The sequence below is a fragment of the Rhincodon typus genome, chromosome 21, assembly GCF_021869965.1.
Source record: "Rhincodon typus isolate 14 chromosome 21, sRhiTyp1.1, whole genome shotgun sequence".
NCBI classification, from domain to species: domain Eukaryota; kingdom Metazoa; phylum Chordata; class Chondrichthyes; order Orectolobiformes; family Rhincodontidae; genus Rhincodon; species Rhincodon typus.
The window spans coordinates 29,106,316-29,127,869 of NC_063352.1; the positions used below are offsets into that span (position 1 = coordinate 29,106,316).

At 41.7% G+C, this 21,554-nt stretch overlaps 1 protein-coding gene across 1 annotated transcript in view; it reads left to right on the forward strand.

The window, feature by feature from the left end:
• Positions 1-20,424, forward strand: part of LOC109934304 (BTB/POZ domain-containing protein KCTD5-like) — a gene marked incomplete at its 5' end in the record, with an annotated part of 42,873 nt that extends 22,449 nt beyond the window's left edge. Inside the window, 2 exons of the mRNA XM_048609716.1 lie at positions 7,927-8,052; positions 17,244-20,424. Coding sequence (XP_048465673.1) covers positions 7,927-8,052; positions 17,244-17,273 — 156 coding nt within the window. The remainder of the gene's footprint in view (positions 1-7,926; positions 8,053-17,243) is intronic.
• Between the last annotated feature and the right edge of the window lie 1,130 nt (positions 20,425-21,554).

Genomic DNA, 21,554 nt, shown 5'->3' on the forward strand with positions numbered 1-21,554 from the left:
GATGTAGAGGAAGCCACACCGGGTACAGCGGATGCAGTATACCACATTGGCAGATGTGCAGGTGAACATCTGCTTGATGTGGAAAGTCTTCTTGGGGCCTGGGATGGGGGTGAGGGAGGAGGTATGGGGGCAGGTATAGCACTTCCTGCGGTTGCAGGGAAAAGTGCCGGGTGTGGTGGAGCTGGAGGGGAGTGTGGAGCGGAAAGGGAGTCACAGAGAGAGTTGTCCCTCCGGAAAGCAGATAAGGGTGGGGAGGGAAAGATGTCTTTGGTGGTGGGGTCGGATTGCAGATGGCGGAAGTGTCGGAGGATGATGCGTTGGATCCGGAGGTTGGTGGGGTGGTACGTGAGGACGGGGGGGATTCTTTTTTGGTTCTTATTGCGTGGACGGGGTGTGAGGGATGAGGTGCGGGAGATGTGGGAGACATGGTTGAGGGCGTTCTCGACCACTGAGGGGGGGAAGTTACGGTCCTTGAAAAACGAGGACAACTGAGATGTACGGGAGTGGAATGCCTCATCCTGGGAGCAGATGCGGCGGAGGCGAAGGAATTGGGAATAGGGGATAGCATTTCGCAATAAACAACTGCACCTCCCAGTCGCGACCCATTTCAACTCCCCCTCCCATTCTTCAGACGACATGTCCATCCTGGGCCTCCTGCAGTGCCACAACGATGCCACCCGAAGGTTGCAGGAACAGCAACTCATATTCCGCTTGGGAACCCTGCAGCCCAATGGTATCAATGTGGATTTCACAAGTTTCAAAATCTCCCCTCCCCCTCCCGCATCCCAAAACCAGTCCAGCTCGTCCCTGCCCCCCTAACCTGTTCTTCCTCCCACCTATCCCCTCCTCCCACCTCAAGCCACAGCTCCATCTCCTACCGACCAACCTCATCCCGCCCCCTTGACCTGTCCGTCCTCCCTGGACTGACCTATCCCCTTCCTAACTCCCTACGTACACTTACCTTTACTGGCTCCATCCCCGCCTCTTCGACCTGTTTGTTTCCTCTCCACTTATCCTCTCCTCTATCCCTCTTCTATCCGCCTCCCACTCTCTCCCTATTTATTTCAGAGCCCCCTTCCCCTCCCCCTTTTCTGATGAAGGGTCTAGGCCCGAAACGTCAGCCTCTCTGCTCCTATGATGCTGCTTGGCCTGCTGTGTTCATCCAGCCCTGCACCTTGTTGTCTCGGATTCTCCAGCATCTGCAGTTCCTACTATCTCTAGGCAGTTATCTCAGCATTTTTGTTCTATCTGGACCTGTTCTAACCATCTAAAATCTGGCATGGCCTTGGCTGTTTAGTTTTGCTATTTTTATCCTCATTAGGAAAGGGGTGGGTTGTCTGTAGGCCCATTTTAAAGAAAAATCATATGACATGCAATTGTAGGAAAACTAGTAATCAGCACATGAAATTACTAATCGTTTGTGCTTTAAAGCATGCTCTGTTTTGCAAACCCCTCCAATGGCCAAGCATGTTAACTGACAGTTCACAACACAGCCTCTCTTTGTGACCCAGTGTTAAGGCAACAAGCTTATCCAACTAATACAACACTACTAAAATTATTTCCAGACAGGCGAATAAGCATGGCTAGGATTTGAGTTCAGTTTTATGATGTGACCTAAATGATCTGTTTATGCAGGTCTGCTGATTGAGGATGAAAGGTACTTTTTGTTTTCAGTTTTGTTTTTTTGCACTCCAGTTACTGATCTTTGGCAGAGAGTTGTAACAGCTGGATATACTCAGTGGGCTGGCCAGGCATGTCTAGGCATGTGTTGGCTGAAAATAAGACATTCTATCATTTTTTTCATAAGAGTTGGATTTGAACTTGTTTTGGCAGTGCAACTAGCTTAGACTTGTGTACTTTCATTACAATGTGCCCTATTCACATCCAGTCTTTGAACATTAGAACTAGGAACAACGGTAGACTATTGGCTTCCTAAACTACTCTGCCACTCAGCAAGATCATAGTTGATCTGAATCTTGGCCTCCCCTCCACTGTCCTGCATGTTCCCCATAATCTTGGCCTCCCCTATAGTTAAAATTTCTGTCTTATTTCAGCAGTGAATATATTCTACATTTAGCTTCCACACTTCTCTGGAGTAAAGCATTCTGAAGACTTTATGTCACTTCACTGAAGTGTCTCCAATGTAAGTGCATTTCTTCATAATATGGAGGAGGTGGCATTGGATTACTACTGTGACAGAGACCCAGGTAATATTCTGGGTCCTGGGTTCAAATCCCACCAAACCAGAATTTGAATTCAATGAAAATAAATTGAAACTCTAATGATGACTGTAAAACCATTATCAATTATGAATGCCCAACTGGTTCATTAATGTCCATTAGGGAAGAAAAGCTGCCATCCTCAGACCCACAGTAGTGTGGTTGACTCTTACTTGCCCTCAGGGCAGATATTCAGGTCAACAAATGCTAGCCTGAACTGGCCTACATGTGACTCCAGACTGTCAGTAATGCGGTTGACTCTTGGATGTTCTCCGAAATGTATCAACTATTAAAAATCTCAAAGGAATGAAGCCAGAAGTACGGAAATGACAATGGTAGACTTAGTCCTGATGATCTTGCAAAGCTCTCCTTACCAACCTCTGGGGGCTAGTGTCAAAATTTGGAGAGCTGTCTCACAGACTAGTCAAGCAACAACCTGACATAGTCATACTCAGGGAATCCTATCTTACATACACTGTCCCAGAAAACATTATAACCATCCCCGCCATATAACCATAACAGCAGGACAGATCCAGCAGAGTTAGCAGCACAATGGTACATGTCAGGTGGGAGTTGCCCTGGGAGTCTCAACATCGATTCTGGACCCAATGGAGTTTCATGGCACCAGGTCAGACATAGGGCAAGAAAATGTCATCCTAATTGCCACATTGTTTTCATTCTCCTCTGTATGCACTGCTGCCTCCTACCCCACCTGACAGTTTAGCTAAAGGACTTATTTATAACCCTAGTTATTTGACTTTCCAGAACGCAAGTCCCAGCATTTTCCAATTGAAGTCACTGTCAACAAGAAAGCACCATCTTTCACTTACACTGGTTCCAGACTTCCATGTGTTAATACCCGTTTTCCCCACACCAGACTTTAAACTTTGCATTCACTTTCTGACCTTATTTACCCTATGTCAATTTGCTCTTTGCTCCATTAGTAACCCAGAGATGATTACTTTTGTGGTTTGGCTTTGTAATTTAGCCCCTACTTTCTCATTGTCCCGCAAAACAGCATCATCTTTGGTCTTGCTTACGTCTTTGAAAAGGAGGTGTATTCATTCAGAACATAATCTGGAAGTTCAGCCTCCAACTGTATTGTTAACTGATTTCAGCTGGAATGACTGCTGCAATTGCCCTCTGTATCTTCAGCAAAGTGGAAATTAAAGGTCCTTCTCATTATAATTGAGTGACCATGTGTATGTACTGTGGACAGGACAGTCTTGAACTTGCCCATATTGCCTTCTGTGAAGGATAGTATGTCAACAATGAATCAGGCTGACGTGAGTAATGGCTCTTGTGTTGGTTGCTGGTGGACTATAAACCACAATGAGTTTGCAACTTTCAAACACCATTGATTTTTGATATTGAAATCTGTCCTGACCAGGCCACAATTTATCCTTTCCTGTGCTAACCTGCTGACTCTACAAGAATGGTAGCAATGAGCTTCTGTTATCAGATTATCTCAGTTTAATGTTCTCAACATTTTAACTAATCAATCCTCTTTCTTCTAAAGACAAATGCATTCTTGAACGGCAAAGGGGCCCTGGAATGAGACTTCGTATTGTGAGGATTGTCTTCATGAATGTCTCCTTGTAGGCAGTGGCTTTTTTTTTGTTTTTGAAGTTGACAAGGTGGGATCAGAGCCAAGTGCTGGTGTCGTAGGTGTAAAATCAAACAGGTATTGCTTCTTATTTACAGGGTGAACCTGTTTATTCCTGGTACCAGAAAATCCTCCCTTGGGACCTTGTTACAAAAACATTTCAGGTGCCAGTACTTTGTTTTCCCTTTTCTTTTACAAGGAATATAACTGTTTTAAAACATTCACTGTGGATTGTTTTTGTTGCTCACTCTGGAAAGGCAGAGTTTCCGTTGAGATACTCCAGTATAAGTAGATGTTGGTGTGTTTCTGTGTGAACAGTATGATCACCCTTGTGGGATGAGACTGAGATGAGTTTTCTCCATAATTTTATGAGCAGAGAAAATAATTCAAATAATGAAAAGGAAAAGACCAAAAGATCCATCCAGTTCATGCCAAACAGTTGTGATGCATTATGCATCACAACGTAGACAAGCCTGACCCATATCTCTCGGAACTATATAGTTGCTTAGGAGAGGCAAAAATAAGCAAAACCCAGGCAATTTGGAGGTGGGGGAACCTGGAAAGTTCCACTGACCCCCGTGTGCAGCTGTTTATCCAAATTTCAGGCTCTGATGAATATTCTACAATACCTGTTTTTTGTATGAGGAGTCCTCTGACAGATGAACACTTTCTCGAAGTAATTCATCAAATCAAACTCTAGATCACTGGCCAAATGTATGCAAGGGTAAGTCAGCCAGGGCACCAACTGATGGTGTGTAAGCAAATTACTGTTGATGCTGGAAATCTGAAATAAAGAAAATTGGAAAGCAATCCGGTTTGGTGACATCTGTGAAGAAAGTGTTAACGTTTCATGTCAATAACCCATTGTCAGAACTGCTTAGAGATGTAATGCCTTTTTAAATGAGGCAGAGCAAGTGGGAGGTGAGAGCAAAAAAGGAAGTCCAGCAATTTATGTTGCATGAGAAGAAGGTGCTGACTAATTAGTAAGTTTGTTTGAGGTGTTGCCATAGAGAATGGAAACTGGGAAATGAGTTGTTTACTGTGTAACATACCAATTCAGGAATGGGCCCAAAGCTGCCATCTTTAATCCTGAAAAGTACCCTCTATACCTCTGACTGACTATCCTGAAAGCATAAGCTGTCTCAAAAATTTGAGCAAGAGGTGAAGCAATCTGTTCCATGCTATAACCATGCAACAAAAACCAGACTGGTGTTCGCCACTAATAGGATGCTACTGTCAAGCAAAAAGATGTTCTGTGTACCACACAAATGAGTAATGTGATACATGAATTTCAGCATCAGTGTGATGTAGGCCGTGTGTCCTAACACATGGTAGATCATATCAAGCAACACAAGGACTGATTGCATCCACTAGCTCTTGCTTGCAAAATTCAAAAGTGTCCAACAAATCCTGTTTATGCTAAGAATTATGCAAGCAACCAATTCTGATTATCGTTTGAGTTCACTGTGGCTCAGTAACATCTGTTGGGAGCTACATATGTTCACATGATGTGTTCTTTGCAAACAGAAAGAGCATGTCCATACATTGTGCATTTATCAACCGAACAAAAGTTTGGGGGAGTGCAGTTATTTACTGGTGCACTCCTTTGCACTGCTTTGGTCCAATTAGAATTGGTCTGCCTCGTTTGAATTTGAACTTCATGGTTAACTATTCCCTGGTACGTTCTCCATGGCCACACCTTTATCAATCAGTCTGGTTGCTAACAAATCAGCACCCTCTTCCCCTGCAGTACAAATTATTGTTCACTTTTTGAGATTTGGTATTCTTGTACTCTGTTATGATGAGTGCAATATAAAAAGCTTTGGCAGTGTGTCACTTTCTTCATCAATGCATAAGTCCTGTAATATAACTGACTAAAGGGGTAATTCTGTGATCTGGTGGGAAGGTATGAGAGGTTTAATAATGATGCAATGTAAAAGGAGATGATAATGGAACAAGAAAGAAACGAAAGATAGGTCTAAACAGTCCAAAGATGAGCAGTGTAGGTGGATTGGCCATGCTAAATTGCCCATAGTGTCCATGGATGTTTAGATTAGGTGGGTTAGACATGGGAAATGCAGTGGTAGGGGAATGGGTCTGGGTGGGATGACCTTCAGAGGAGTGGTTTGGACTTGTTGGGCCGAATGGCTTGTTTCCACACTGTAGGGACTTTATGATTCTACAAGAGGTATAATGAAGAAAATCAGAATGATCACTAATAACTGCCTTACAAAAATAGAAAGCAGAAAAAAAGCAAAGGGAAAAATGGGGCAAAGATAATGAGTTTGTTGAACTCCATGTCCAATTCTGAAGGCTTTAAAGTACTTAGTCAAAAGATGTGTTGCTGTTCCTTTTGCTCATTGGTCAGATACTATGTATGTATAGATGAGGTGATTGGACAAGGTATCAAAAACAATCACTGGCCAGCTCCTTTATAGCAGATTGGATATGGACTGATGAATACACTCCTGACCACTTGTTACCAGGGAAGTGCACGTACATGGAAATTAAGTGAAAATGGATGCTGTGGAACTAGTGGCATGTTATGCAAGGTAACAGACAAACTAAGTAACCACAAGCCCCAACTTTTGTGGAGCTGAAAGGAAGTTTGGATTAAAATATTCATTAGCAGGCTTCTATCTGAACTTAATGGAAAGTGATCCATGGCTAAATTATCTACTCAATATTTCCCCAAATCTCATGCACTTTTTGGAAACAGATGTCAGGGAGCTATTTAATCATGAATCAAATGTGTGAAAGAAACTTGAGTTGAGATCTTATTGCTTCATAAGCTAGCACTGTAACTTGACATTGCCTGAGTAGGATGTTAATGTGCGGTGTGGGACCTTGACTCATCTTCCTATCTCCTGGCAGCTGCCCCCACCACTGGCAGTCACTGCTGTATTTGGTTCCAGGCTCCTGTATCTTTAATCTGCAAAAGATGTTCACAGGATTACTGAATGTGTGGTCCTGATTTAATCACAGTCATATGAGTCTTACTCAGTTTCTTTTTGCCTACTGATATAGTTGGAACATTTTTTAATGTGGCAGTCACCAAAGCCCACACCATCTCAGTATTTATCTGTAATATTATTGACTGTCTGACCACACCACAGATCTTGCTTTTCTAAATTTAAAAATTAGTCAATGTATTTAATAAATTTTGAAGAAGAGTTTGTTTGTGTGCAGGTATATTTAATGTATTTAGCCCTCACTTTCCTGCCTTTGTCCTGTAACAGCCACCAGTGGCTTGAAGCTATTCAGCTGAGGAGAATCTGGACTCGTGTCTCATGATGTACAACTTTCATTCTCCCCAGGCACTGGAATATGAGATGACAGAGATTGGAATGTTGGAAACAAAAAAAAGGACCAAATGAAAGACAAGGGAAGGGATCAAGACACTGCAGGGTATGACGGAAGGAGTGAGATAAGGGAAATGAGAGAGACTGAAGGAATAAGTTAGGAAGATATAAGCAAAGGAAGTGGAGGGAATAGTTTCAGGATTATCAGTACCCTGAGGGGCTGAAAGGTTTTTTCACCCCAAGATTTAGTTGGGTTATTGCCTGTATGTAATGTCATGTTGATTGTATGTATTTTATCCTATTATAATCAACCTCAAAACTATAAATGAACTCTCCCTTCACTCCTGAACTTCAAGATTTTCTTGAAACTAAATTGACTGTATCTATTCTAATTTGTTTCAGCCAGAGACAGTAATTCATTCACACTTGTCACGAAGTGTGCATTTTGAGTGATTTGGTGCCTATAATCTTTGTGTCTGTTGAATCTTTCAGCACATGGCAGCTTGAGAAGCATGACCATATATCACCAAACATTTCCCTCCCTTTTGCCTTTTTGTTGCTTGTGCTGTGTACCACTCTTCTATGTATTGCAGGATATTTTTATTTACCTAAACTGATGTAAATTGAATTCAGTTATTGATCTTTTATGGAGTGGAAGGAATTGGAATTATTGTCAATTGGCATCTTGTCATTGTAACCCTATTTCCCTGATTGCATGATACTTTGGGAAACATTTCTTGATCTGTTGACCTGTGTGAACGTACATTGATTTATCAAATCATCTTATTCCCCCCTCCAGTTAGTCAGTATTGGCTCTTCCTATAACTATGGAAATGAAGACCAGGCTGAATTTCTTTGTGTTGTCTCCAGGGAGTTGCATAATGCTCCATATGGCACAAACACGGAACCCAGCGAAAAAGCCAAGGTGAGTGAAATTGTACAAAAAAAGTTAACCTCTTATGGGCTGGAAGTGCTTGTTTTCTGTGGTTTTTACCTCTGGAATTGATCCAGCAGAGTATTGTGATAAAAATATTCCTTTGAAGAGTCCAAACTGAAGTGAGCTTGGGGAGTGTCAAATTGTCTTTGTCGGCAGTCCATCATTGTATACAGCATTCTTGTACGTGCAGAGGAGTGAATAGTGTTTCTGTAAGGCTGGGTAGGGAGAGGGCATGACACTGCAGGCTGCATCTAGGAATATGTCATGCAAGCATTAGGTGCAGGATATGATGTGCACCAAGCCTCATGATAAGCAGAATAGGTATTTAAATATCTTTTAAGGTCACCACATACAGCTGATGGAACATTACACATTATTTTGTCAGTTCCGGTACAATTATAATTGTCTCAGAAGGGGTCTGTCTGATAAAGATCATACTTGGGTTACTGTACTGCTGAATATTCTACCAGTGTTTGCCACATGTTAACATAACACGTGGCTCTGCATAACCTAAGACAGAGGATGATGGTGGAGGGTTGTTGTTCAGACTGGAGGCCTGTGACCAGCAGTGTGCCACAAGGATCGGTGCTAAGGTCCACTGTTGTTCATCATTTATTAAGAACAAAATTGATGAGAATATAGGAGGTATGGTTAGTAAGTTTGCAGATGACACCAAAATTGGTGGTATAATGGACAGTCATAGAGATATACAGCACCGAAATAAACCCTTTGGTCCAATTTGCCCATGCCAACCAGATATCCTATTATAAATCTAGTTCCATTTGCCAGCATTTGGCCCATATCCCTCTAAACCCTTCCTATTCATATACCTATCCAGATGCCTTTTAAATGTTGTAATCGTACCAGCCTCCACCACTTCCTCTGGCAGCTCATTCCATGCATGCACCACCCTCTGTGTGAAAAAGTTGCCCCTTAGGTTCCTTTTATAGCTTTCCCCTGTCACCTTAAACGTATGCCATCAAGTTTTGGATTCCCCCGCCCCAGAGAAAAGACCTTGGCTGTTCATCCTATCCATGCACCTCGTGACTTTATATACCTTGATAAGGTCACCCCTCGGCTTCCAACCCTCCAGGGAGAATAGCCCCAGCTGATTCAGCCTCTTCCTACAGCTCAAATCCTCCAGCCCTCGCAACATTCTTGTAACTCTTTTCTGAACTTTTTCAAGTTTCACAATATCCTTCCTAGAGCAGGGAAACCAGAGTTGAACGCGGTATTCCAAAAGTGGCCTAACCAATGTCCTGCACAGCTGCAACATGACATCCCAACTCCCATACTTGATGCACTGACCAATAAAGGCAAGCATACCAAATGCATGCTTCACTATCCTGTCTACCTGTGACTCCACTTTCAAGGAGCTATGAACCTGCACTCCAAGCTCTCTTTGTTCAGCAACACTCCCCAGAACCTTACCATTAAGTGTATAAGTCCTGCCCTGATTTCCTTTTCCAAAATGTAGCACCTTACATTTATCTAAGTTAAACTCCAACTGCCACTCCTCGGCCCAACTGATCAAGGACCTGTTGTACTCTGAGGTAACCTTTTGGCTGTCCGCTACCCCTTCAATTTTGACATCATCTGCGAACTTACTAACAATACCAGCTATGTGCACATCCACATCATTATATAAATGACGAAAAGCAGTGGACCTAACGCCAATCCTTGTGGCACAGTGTTGGTCACATGCCTGTAATCTGAAGAGCTACCTCCACCACCACCCTTTGTCTTCTATCTTTGATTCTGTATTCACATGGCTAGTTCTCTCTGTATTCCATGTGATCTAATCTTGCTAACCAGTCTACCATGAGGAACCTTGTCAAAGCCCATATAGATCACGACCACCGTTCTGCCCTCATCAATCCACTTCATTACTTTTTCAAAAACTCAATCAAGTTAGTGAGACACGATTTCCCACGCACAAAGCTGAAGAATGTTATCTGAGAGTGCAATGGGATCTTGATCAACTGGGCCAGTGGGCCAAGGAATGGCAAATTGAGTTTAATTTAGGTAAATGCATGGTGTTGCATTTTGGTAAAACAAACCAGGACAGGACTTACACAGTTAATGGTAGGGCCCTGGAGAGTGTTGTTGAATTGAAAGACCAAGGGGTGCAGGTACATAATTCCTTGAAAGTAGAATCACAGGTAGATGGGATGACGATGAAGGTGTATGGCATGCTTGCCTTTATCAGTCAGTGCATTGGGTACAGGATGTCATGTTACAGCTGTACAAGACATTGATAAGGCTGTATTTGGAGTACTGCATACAATTCCGGTCGCTCTGCTATAGGAACGATGTTATTAAACTGGAAAGGGTGCAAAAAAGATTTGCAAGCATATCACCAAGACTGAAGAGTTTGAATTATATGGAGAGACTGGATAGGCTGGGACTTTTTTCCTTGGAGCATAGGTGGCTGGAGGATGACCTTATAATGTTTATAAAATCATGAGGGGCATAGGTAAGGTAAATAGCCAAGGTCTTTTCCACTGGGTAGGGGAGTCCAAAACTAGAGGGCATAGGTTTAAGGTGAGAGGGGAAAGATTTAAAAGGGTCCTGAGTGGCAGCATTTTCTCAAGGAGATTAGTGCGTATATGAAACGACCTGCCGTGGAAGTGGTAGAGATTAATACACTTAGAACATTTAAAAGACGTTTGGACAAGTACATGGATAGGAAAGTTTTTGAGGGATATGGGCCAAATGCAGGCAAATGGGACTAGTTCAGTTGAGAAAACTTGATTGGGCATGGACAAGTTGGGCCAAAGGGTCCGTTTCTGTGCTGTATGACTCTGACTCTAATGTTAGATTTAGCAGGGAATGTAAATGTTTTTTGTGTGCCCAGGATTTTAAATGGCCTGCTTTGTTTTTTGCCAAAGTAGCTACTGAAAGAAGGAATACCCCTGCCCTAGTTCCCTCTTATTTAGAGTTTAAAGCTGGTATTTACTGTTGAACTCATCAGCCCATAAACGAAGGATACTGGCAATTGTTAGTAGTTCAGTCATATTTGCAGAGAGAGAGAGAGAAACCATTAATGTTTCAGATCCGTGATCTTTTATCAGAAGGAGAAGCTAAACTCTGTTACTTTTACAATAGTCGTGGAAAAGGATAGGTACATACAGCAGAGTAAGGTTTATAATTGGGGAAAGGTAATTACAATTCTGTTAGGCAAGAACTGGGTAACATAAATTGGGAACAGATGCTGTCAGGGAAGAGCACTATTGAAATGTGGAGATTGTTTAAGGAATGCATACTATGTGTGCTTGATATGTTTGTCCCTAGCAGGCAGGGAAGATGCGGCCGAGTGAGGGAGCCTTGGTTCTCGAGAGGTCGAACGACTGGTTAAGAGGAAGAAGGATGCTTAGGAAACAAGGAATGGAAAAGGCTCTAGAGGGATACAAGTTATCCAGGAAGGAGCTGAAGAAAGAGCTTAGAAGAGCTATAAGGGAGCATAAGAAAACCTTGGCAGAAAGGATCAAGGAAAACTCCAAGGCTTTCTACACGTACGTGAGGAATAAGAGAATGACCAGAGAAAGGATAGGGCCAGTCAAGGATTGTGAAGGGAATTTGTGCACGGAGCCTAAAGAGATAGGAGAGGTCCTTAATGAATACTTTTCGTCAGTATTCACAACTGAGAGGGACCTAGTTGTAGAGGAGGACAGTGTGAAACAGGCTGGTAGGCTAGAGGAGGTCGATGTTGGTAAGGAGGATGTGCTAGGAATTTTGAGGAAGTTGAAGATAGATAAGTCCCCCGGGCCTGATGGGATTTATCCAAGGATTCTATGGGAAGCGAGGGAAGAGATCGCAGGGCCTTTGGCGATGATCTTTTCATCCTCCCTGTCCACGGGTATAGTGCCGGAAGATTGGAGAGAGGCAAACGTCATTCCCTTGTTCAAAAAAGGGAATAGGGATAACCCTGGAAATTACAGGCCAGTTAGTCTTACATCAGTGGTGGGCAAATTATTGGAAAGGGCTCTAAGAGATTGGATTTATGATCACTTGGAAAGGCACAGTTTGATTCGTGATAGTCAGCATGGATTTGTGAGGGGTAGATCATGCCTCACAAACCTTATTGAATTCTTTGAAGAGGTGACCAAACACGTGGATGAAGGTAGAGTAGTGGATGTGGTATACATGGATTTAAGTAAGGCGTTTGATAAGGTTCGCCATGGTAGGCTCATGCAGAAGGTAAGGAGGCATGGGATAGAGGGAAATGTGGCAGATTGGATTCAGAATTGGCTGACCCTTAGAAGACAAAGGGTGGTAGTGGACGGAAAATACTCAACATGGTGCTCAGTTATGAGTGGTGTACCACAAGGATCTGTCCTGGGTCCTCTTCTATTTGTGATTTTTGTAAATGATTTGGATGAAGGAGTGGAAGGGTGGATTAGCAAGCTCGCGGACGATACAAAGGTGGGTCGAGTTGTGGACAGTGCGGAGGGCTGTTCTAGGTTACAAAGGGACATTGATAGGATGCAGAGCTGGGCTGAGAAATGGCAGATGGAGTTTAACCCTGAAAAGTGTGAGGTGATTCATTTTGGAAGGACAAACTCGAAAGCAGAATACAGGGTTAACGGAAAGATTCTTGGCAGTGTGGAGGAGCAGAAGGATCTTGGGGTTCATGTTCACAGTTCCCTGAAAGCTGCCACCCAGGTGGATAGAGTTGTTAAGAAGGCATATGGTGTGTTAGCTTTCATTAATAGAGGAATCGAGTTCAAGAGCTGTGAAGTAATGCTGCAGCTATACAAAAGCCTGGTTCGGCCACATCTGGAGTATTGTGTCCAGTTCTGGTCGCTTCATTACAGGAAAGATGTGGAGGCATTGGAAAAGGTGCAGAGGAGATTTACCAAGATGTTGTCTGGAATGGAGGGAACGTCTTACGAGGAAAGGTTGAGAGAGCTAGGGCTTTTCTCTTTAGAACGACGAAGGATGAGAAGTGACTTGATAGAGGTGTACAAAATGATCAGAGGTATAGATAGAGTGGACAGCCAGAGACTTTTTCCTAGGGTGGAGGTACCTTTTACGAGGGGACATAGTTTTAAAGTGAGTGGAAGTAGATACAGGGGAGACATCAGAGGTAGGTTCTTTACTCAGAGTGGTCGGGACGTGGAATGCATTGCCGGAGAGGGTAGTGGAGTCGGCCCCATTAGGGGTATTTAAGCAGCATTATGGATGATAGTACAAGGTAGGGGTGGAGGGTAGATAGACCTTAGGGTTAGGGTAAAAGTTCGGCACAACATCGTGGGCCGAAGGGCCTGTACTGTGCTGTACTGTTCTATGTTGTATGTTCTAAATATGTAATAGATTTAACGCATGAAAAGATGGGGAAAGAATAAAAGAAAAAGCCTACGATAAGGTGAAGGGCAGAAGAGATTACTTGACAAAAGATTTTATGATGCAAAGCAAGAGGAAGTGGTAATGGGACAAGTAAAGAATCTAAAATTGTTGCGAGGTGGGGTGAATAACCTGATAACTGCCATCTCAGCACAAAGTAGAAAAAATATTTTGAAGAAGGGGATAAAACAGTAGTTTAAAAAAGCAAAGAAACAGAAAACAATGTGGGCAGAGATTATGATCTAAAATTAAATTCAGTGTTGATTTCAGAAGGCTCTTGAGCTTGTGTTAAGCATTATTGGAGTACAGACAAGTCAAGGTCAGAAACATCTTTGGTAGGGGCGGCACAGTAGCACAGTGGTTAGCACTGCTGCCTCACAGCGCCAGGAACATGGGTTCAATTCCACCCTCGGGCGACTGTCTGTGTGGAGTTTGCACATTCTCCCCATGTCTGCGTGGGTTTCCTCCCACAGTCCAAAGATGTGCAGGCTAGGTGGATTGGCCATGCTAAATTACCCATAGTGTTCAGGGATGTGTAGATTAAGTGGGTTATGGGGGATGGGTTTAGGTGGGTGCTCTGAGGGTTGGTGTATACTTGTTGGGCTGAAGGGCCTGTTTCCACACTAGGGATTCTATGACAACATCAGAGTTGTGCAAGCAAAATGGAGACTTAAAGTTACATCACTGAAACTTGGGGTAATGCTGAGGACTGAATGGAGGTGTTTCACAAAGTGGTCATCCAGCTTGTGTTTGATCTTCCCTGTGTAGAGATCATCACATTGTGAGCACCTAATGCAATATACTGAATTGAGAAAGTAAAAGTAAATTTGTGTTTCACCTGGAAGGAATGGTTCGTTGGACATTGAAAAGGGAGGAAATTAAACGGCAGATTTTGCATGTCATACGCTTGGATGAAAAGATTCTCTGTTCCCTTTGGTGAAAGACTGAAAAGCTGAACCCACACCTTAGTGGGTCAACCGTGTCCACATTGGAAGTCCTCCCAAATGTCACCATGGATCTTCATTTTCTTAAGAGGAAGAAGATTGAAATAAAAATGAACTATTGGATTTCAAATTCATGGAAACAGTAAAACAGATTGTATAACTTTTTTGTTAATGACTTTTCTCCACTATTTCTGTTGAACACTATCTTTTGTTAGTGCTGACAGGATACTTGACTATAGTTTGAAAATCTAAATTGCCTACAACATTCTTTTTCCTTCCTGTTTATATTTTTGCTGCATGTTGAATCCAGAGCGAAGATGAAGAAACGGATTGCGAAATGAATGACTCAGATTAATTTGAAATAAAATGTACTGGTGAGCATTGGCTACCTGTAGAAACCCACAAACCCTCTCATTTACCCCGTTTGCCCTCACCCTTGTAGAACTGCAAACTGTGACCCTGCACTGGACCAGCCTGGATGCCCGTGTGCCTGGTAGAATGGTATTGTGCTATGTGTTGTTCTAGTGTTGCATGCTCTGCTGTGCTGCAGTCAGAGATGCTTGGTATAGTCAACCACGGGGACCCAGGCTTCTATTTTGAGGACATCTGAAAAGTACATGCTCTAAAAATCGAATTTCTTGTACCTTGCCCTATTGCCATTTGTATATATCTACATGGTCCCTTTACTAGGTGCTAAGATATTGACAATGAGAAACATTCTCCCACCTGTTTACTTTGTTAACCTGTGTTTTGAGTTTGTTGCTTACTCTGTATCAACTTCTCAGAATGAAAGGTGGGAGGGAGGGGAGAGCTGTTGCTGTTTTACTAACAGCATGAGCAGATTGAAAACTTTGCCCCAATCCATCCATGATTTGTATCACAAAACAATTTGCCATTCTATCTAATCTCTAATCCAATACAAGCAAGGCTAGTCAGTCCTCAGTCCTGCTGTGCCTGCTGAATGAAATCTTGAGCAGAACACCCAGGTATTGCCTCTGACACAAGAAAGGGAAGCTTTGGCAACTCATTTCAGTTAGTGTTGCTCTCAATCCTCAATTTTTAGTTTAAACAATATTAAAGTTATTAAAATTAGGATAGGTGTATAATCATTCCTTGCCTTGTTGGTCTGTTATTGGTACTTTAATCATTTTACCTCCATCCTTTACTGATACTTGTTCTTTATAACTAGCCCCATAGGTCCAAAATCCTAAAGAACTGTAGTTGCTGTAAATCAGAAACAAAAAAGAAATTGTTGGAAAAACTCAATAGGTCTGACAGCATCTAAGAGGAGAAAGTAGAGTTAATGTTTCCAGTTCGGTGACCCTTCTTCAGAACCCATAAAATCCTCTGATCTTTCTCTGCAAAAACAAAGGTTTTGGACTGTTAGTTTCTGGACTGTTGAAAGCTTGCCTGACTCCAATAATACATTTATTCAATGTACAAATGTTAAAGGGGGATGGTTCTCATCTGACTGAGGTATAAGCACACCACAGGGATGGTAAGTGGAGCTCAATGTTACTGCTGTCACAAAACACAATGTGAAACATCTGTTTCCCAGAATTAGTACATCATGTTATCTGTTAAATGTGTGGAGTAAAGTCAATTGTGCTGCACAATCCAGGTCCATGCTTCATCCCTGGTCCTGACCAGATTGGACTGGTCCACATTATTGTTGAACTTGATCTTACTGTTGTTTTGATCAGCCTGTTCTACTGAAAATGATCACTCATCCGTTAGTGAACGTTGCCAGTGCAGGACTGGGCTCGGCTGTGATGCTTTCACAGTTGGATATCTTGATGGTACTTAATATTCCATCGTATCTTTGAGGGAAAAAAAAGACCTCTTGACTAAGGCATTGGAAAAATCGTACTACAGTAAAAACTTAACTTCTTCAGGAGGGGCATTTGATTTTGTCTGCCTCGTTGAGGTGAGTTTAAATGAGTAATTTCAGGATTGCAGAAATTGTCCAAAATCTTATGCAAATGCACTTACAAGCTATGTTTCAGTGTCAGTCAACAGCAACATAATTTAGCAGCTACTTTCTTTTTTTAATTAAAATAAGTTTCATAAAATGAGTCTGAATGCTGATACCATTGTTCTGTCTCATGAAGCTGAGAGTTGATTGTCGCTTGAATGCCAAACCTAGAGGAAGCCTGATCATTTAAATGTGTTGTTGGAAGTAGTATCCAGAATACTCAGATCACCCCTTAACCAGTAATTCATGCATCTTCGTGCAACAGTTACTGTGACTAATTAGAACATTTTAGTATTTTTAATGATGCGGAGGAGCAAGGGAGCCAGATTATGGGGTGAACCATTGTCCTATCATCCTGCAGCTCTTAATGTCAATAAGTGTTTTCAATGTTTGATTTGAGCCCAGTCCTTCTGTCAAATAATGTGCACACATCTATCAGAGATCCTGATCATATTCAGGAGCAGTAACCTCGGATGATTTGTTTCTTCTCCTTGAAAAGAGTATTAAAGAACAGGCATACTGTGGCATATCTTCTCTGGAGTGCTTCCCAAGGCCGGAAGTTGTACTAAATGCTGTCTGCTAAAATGCTTTGTCTAATCTACTGACCAGACAGTCGGGCTAGATACCAAAAAAGAGTTGCACCATTGAATTTGTTATATTAAGGGTGTACTATCAAAGTGATGCATCTGTGTACATCATAAATTGTGCTGTTTTGTCGAGGTGATGTACCTGAAATCTGTGGTATATTAGCTGTTTTGTCAAGGTGGTGTATCTGTGAACTGTGGTACAATATGGGCTGTTTTGTCAAGGTGTTGCACTTGAGCCCTCTGGTATTTTACAGGCTGCGCACCAGAGTTATATGTGGACCTTAAAACTGGGATTAGCATAATTTATATGTTTACTTTCTCTTACAGATTCTGCAAGAGCGAGGATCACGGATGTGATGTCAGTGTTCTGTATTGGCCTATCAAGAAATTTTAAGTTATTTTACTTTCTAGGGAAATGCAAGAGGGATCAGCCATGGTGTTGTTCGAAATCTGGTCTCTGACGTGAACATTTCTTGCAATAACTTTGAACCTTGATCTCCCTCTCTGCTTCCACTGTACAAAGACTGAGTTTTCTTACTGACTGAACATTTCAACAGTTTAGAAACCTTAATGCATCATAAAGACATCTGTATATCAAAGCATGTCTAGCTAGGGGCAACAGTATCACCTCAGTGATGGAGTACAACTGGCCAACAGCCTACTCTGGCACTATTTTGCTCTTTGGATTAAACCAATAAGTACCAATTTGTAAAAGAATTAGGTTAAAACAATTAATATTTTGCAAAAAAGCCTGGAACCTGAAGTGAGTATAAAGCTGAGGTAACAGTTTATTGATTACAGAGTAAAGGCTGTGTCATATTCAACAGATGCGCTTCCACGCTTCCACTTGGCTTTGATTAAGTTAATTTCTTCAGAAATGGTATGTAGGCAGCAGGAGGAAGCACACCCATTGACTAGGTAATTACCTCTCACTGTACTTCGAAATCAGCTGCTTCAGTTTGCTGGATGTTCTGTGGATGCTGGAGAAGGACCCAACCAGTTCCAACTTACGTTTGGTGTTTTATTAAGCAAGTTAGTCATTGGTGTCTACTGAAAGCAGTTTGTATTGAAGATCATTGGGAAAACATACAATGAACTGTCAAATTCTGACAGAATATTTTTAAACTGTTTGCATGGTGTAATGCTTTTTATTTTAATAATTGCTGCTTTCAACACCTGAGAAATGGTTTGTATGCTTTTGGATTCCCACATATATATATTTTTAGGGTTCTTGTGTATTATTAAAGAACTATAGTTCAAGCTGTTAAGTCTTTCCAGTATGTTTTAAACCTTTATATATAAAAAAAAAACTTGCTGAAGCCAACGCTTGGACTTCTTGCAGTTTTAGCTGTTTTCAGAACAACATTTCATCAATGTGCTCATTTCCCATTGTTGTAACTACTGATATCTATTTCTCTTTTTGGTATATTTCACTGTTTCTTCAGGGACATTGTCCGTGTTTGGCTATTTAAACAAAAATCACCTCAACAAAACAATTTAGCTGGAAGACCGTTTAAATTGAGCTGTTTATGCTGAATAGGAAACTCCTTTTCCCAATTCAGTCGGAGAGTTTAAGGGTTCTGAATCTCTCTCCTTTCATAAAAGTCAATTTTTCTTTCTCTTTTGGTCTTTTAATCATACATGGAAAATATCTGTGGTGTCTGTTAATATTCACACCCTCTGTAAAGCCTAACGCCTTAACCCTTAACATATCCTCAACTAGGGTGACAGTATGGGCCCTGCAAGTAATGTCCACATTCCTGATTAAGGGATGTAGAATCAGTCAAAATTCCTCCTATGATGCACTATCCATTGACTCCAGCTGGAATGTACATGAATGGGAAACAGAAATGAGAACAGGTTTTATTTCAGCTGTAGCCACATTTCATCGTGAAATTGTCTCCTTTAACACTCTGCCTGTAAACTTAGAAAATAAAATTAGACATCTGGGTGTCAGTGGTATCTATGGAGTCTAGCAACCAAAATAATAGCAAAGCTCCCCTGCGTTGTACTTGTATGGGCTGAACCAACAGCATTTATATGTTCATCCCCACACAGAATTTCCCATGTTTACACAGATCCACACACCATTTCTTCTACAGTTTACATAGCCCAATACACTCTTATCCTTGTGTTTATCCAGTCTCTCATACTATTTCACCTTGTGTTTACGCCAGTCCATGCACTGCTTTCCCTTGTGTTTACGCCAGTCCATGCACTGCTTTTCATTGTTGAAGCAACACAGTCCCATGTACTTCCCTTGTATTTACACAGTCCACAGAATGCCTTCCTCTGTGTTTACATGGACCTATGCATTGCCTTTCCCTTGCACTTGCACAGGCCCATGCAATTTTCTCTTATGCTTACATAGTCTGCTGTTATAAACATGAAGATTAGGGGAATTAAACATATTTAAAATTATATTGAACAGAACAAGATTGAAAACTGACTTTATTTCATTGTTAATATAAGATTCCATTTGGGAGATTTAGAACAAATATCAAGAAAAACTGAGTTGAGGCTGTAGAATTCACTTTCAGGATTAGTGGTTACTGTCAAATATTTCAGAATAACTTGGATTGAGAGATGGAGGAGAAAGGGAGGAGGAATATAGAGAAGGGTGAGTAAATGTGTTTACTTCCACATGAGCAAAAGGTCACTTATATATTTGCTGGATTGAATGGTCTGATTGTGTTGTAAGTTTAATGTATTTCTGTATATGTTTGTAGTTGGTGTATAATTGGTTAACATCATTGTTCTGATTTGTTTGTAGTAGGAGAAAGGAATTTAATAATATTGAATTTATAGCTTCTAAACTTTCCTTTGACTAGTCTACAACTGACCCATGCAGCCACCCCAGGTTTGTCACCTGAACTGCACAAATGTTAACGAGTCCGAGCCAGGAAGGCATTTGTGGGCCAAATTAGCCCCAGCACTTGGACTAAAAATGAATATGTCTCCTGGAGTTCCTGTTTCTGACCATTGTCGATTGGCGGTGCCTATGTCAAAAAAAACTTGCCAACACTTGTAGATGAAGACAGACCATTGGGATGAGGTATTTGTCTGATACCTTTGAAATTGCACATCAGCATGTGGCTAATGCCATCAGTACATTAGAACAGAAAAATTATATCTTAGTGGTTACACTTCAGGTCAAGGCCATGAACAGCACAACATCTGATCACTAAGTCCAGAAATAGAGGCAATGAGACAGAATCTTTTAAGGTCTGTACTTATGTTCTAGGAGAGTCTGGTCCTTATTGACAATTATAAAAAGTTAATTTTGGGAATTTATTCCACACACATTTGTCAAAGCATGCTTATTTAGATTCCTAAGAGAAGGTTTTGGGAAGTGTTGTCAATTGAGCTGTGTATTTCTGTTCATTCTTCCAAAACTTATTCAATTTTTTCTGTGATAAATCTGCAAAACCTGAAAGTTGTTTTTTGTAAATTGTTGCGTTGGTTGAACACAATAAAAGCCAGTCCCTCACTGAGTGCAGTGATCTAAGACTTGTGTACACCGTTTGATCATGTTGAAATGCCCCAAATCCCCCTCTCTCAATTCTGCAATTACCTTTCTATTCCTGCTTCCCATACCCAACGAGAAGACAGTGAACGTGGCTTGAATTTTATATCATCTGAAGCATTGCAGTGTCTGAATTAAGCCTAACCCCACAATATTTCTCAGTCAGTGATAGAAGAGTTACTAAGAGCATCAAGTCAGCAGTGCCTATAGTTGCTGAAGTAAATTTGGCCTGGCAAGATGATTTAAGTCTGACTGACAGCTTTGATATGATGTGGGAAAAATGTGACGTTATGCTTTTTGTGTAAGAAGAATATTGTTTAAATAGGGAAAGACTTCAGAAAGCTCCACCACAGAAGATTTAGGAACACTTGTGCATCAATCACAAAAAGCTACCATACAAGTTGAATTAATAAGTAAGACAAATGGAATGAAATATAAGAATAGGGAGGTCTTGCTAAAAACTATACAAGGCACTAGTCAGACCACAGCTGGAAAACTCAACAGTTTTGGGTCTCTTATCTAAGGAGAGAGATGCTGGCATTGGAGACAGTTCAGAGAAGGTGCACTAGGTTGTTCCCAAGTATGGAAATATTCTTATGAGGAGGAGTTGATTAGGATGGGTCTGTACTTATTGTAATTTAGTGGAAGGGAGGTGACTTAATTGAAACAAACAAGATTGTTAGGGGACTTGACAATTTGTGTACGGAATGGTTGTTCCCCATTGTGTGAAAGTCTCAGACAAGACAGCATAATCTCAGAGTAAGTGGTTGCCCGTTCAACAAAGATGAGAAATTCTTTCTCTGAGGGTAATTAAAGTCTCCACCCCAGAGGATGAAGAGGCTAGGTTGTTAAGTATATTCAAGATAGTAGGAACTGCAGATGCTGGAGAATCTGACATAACAAGGTGTAGAGCTGGATGAACACAGCAGGCCGAGGAGCAGGAAAGCTGACGTTTCGGGCCTAGACCCTTCTTCAGAAATGGGGGAGGGGAAGGGGGTTCTGAAATAAATAGGGAGAGAGGGGGAGGTGGATAGAGGAGAAGATAGGTGGAGAGAAGACAGACACGTCAAAGAGGCGGGGATGGAGCCAGTAAAGGTGAGTGTAGGTGGGGA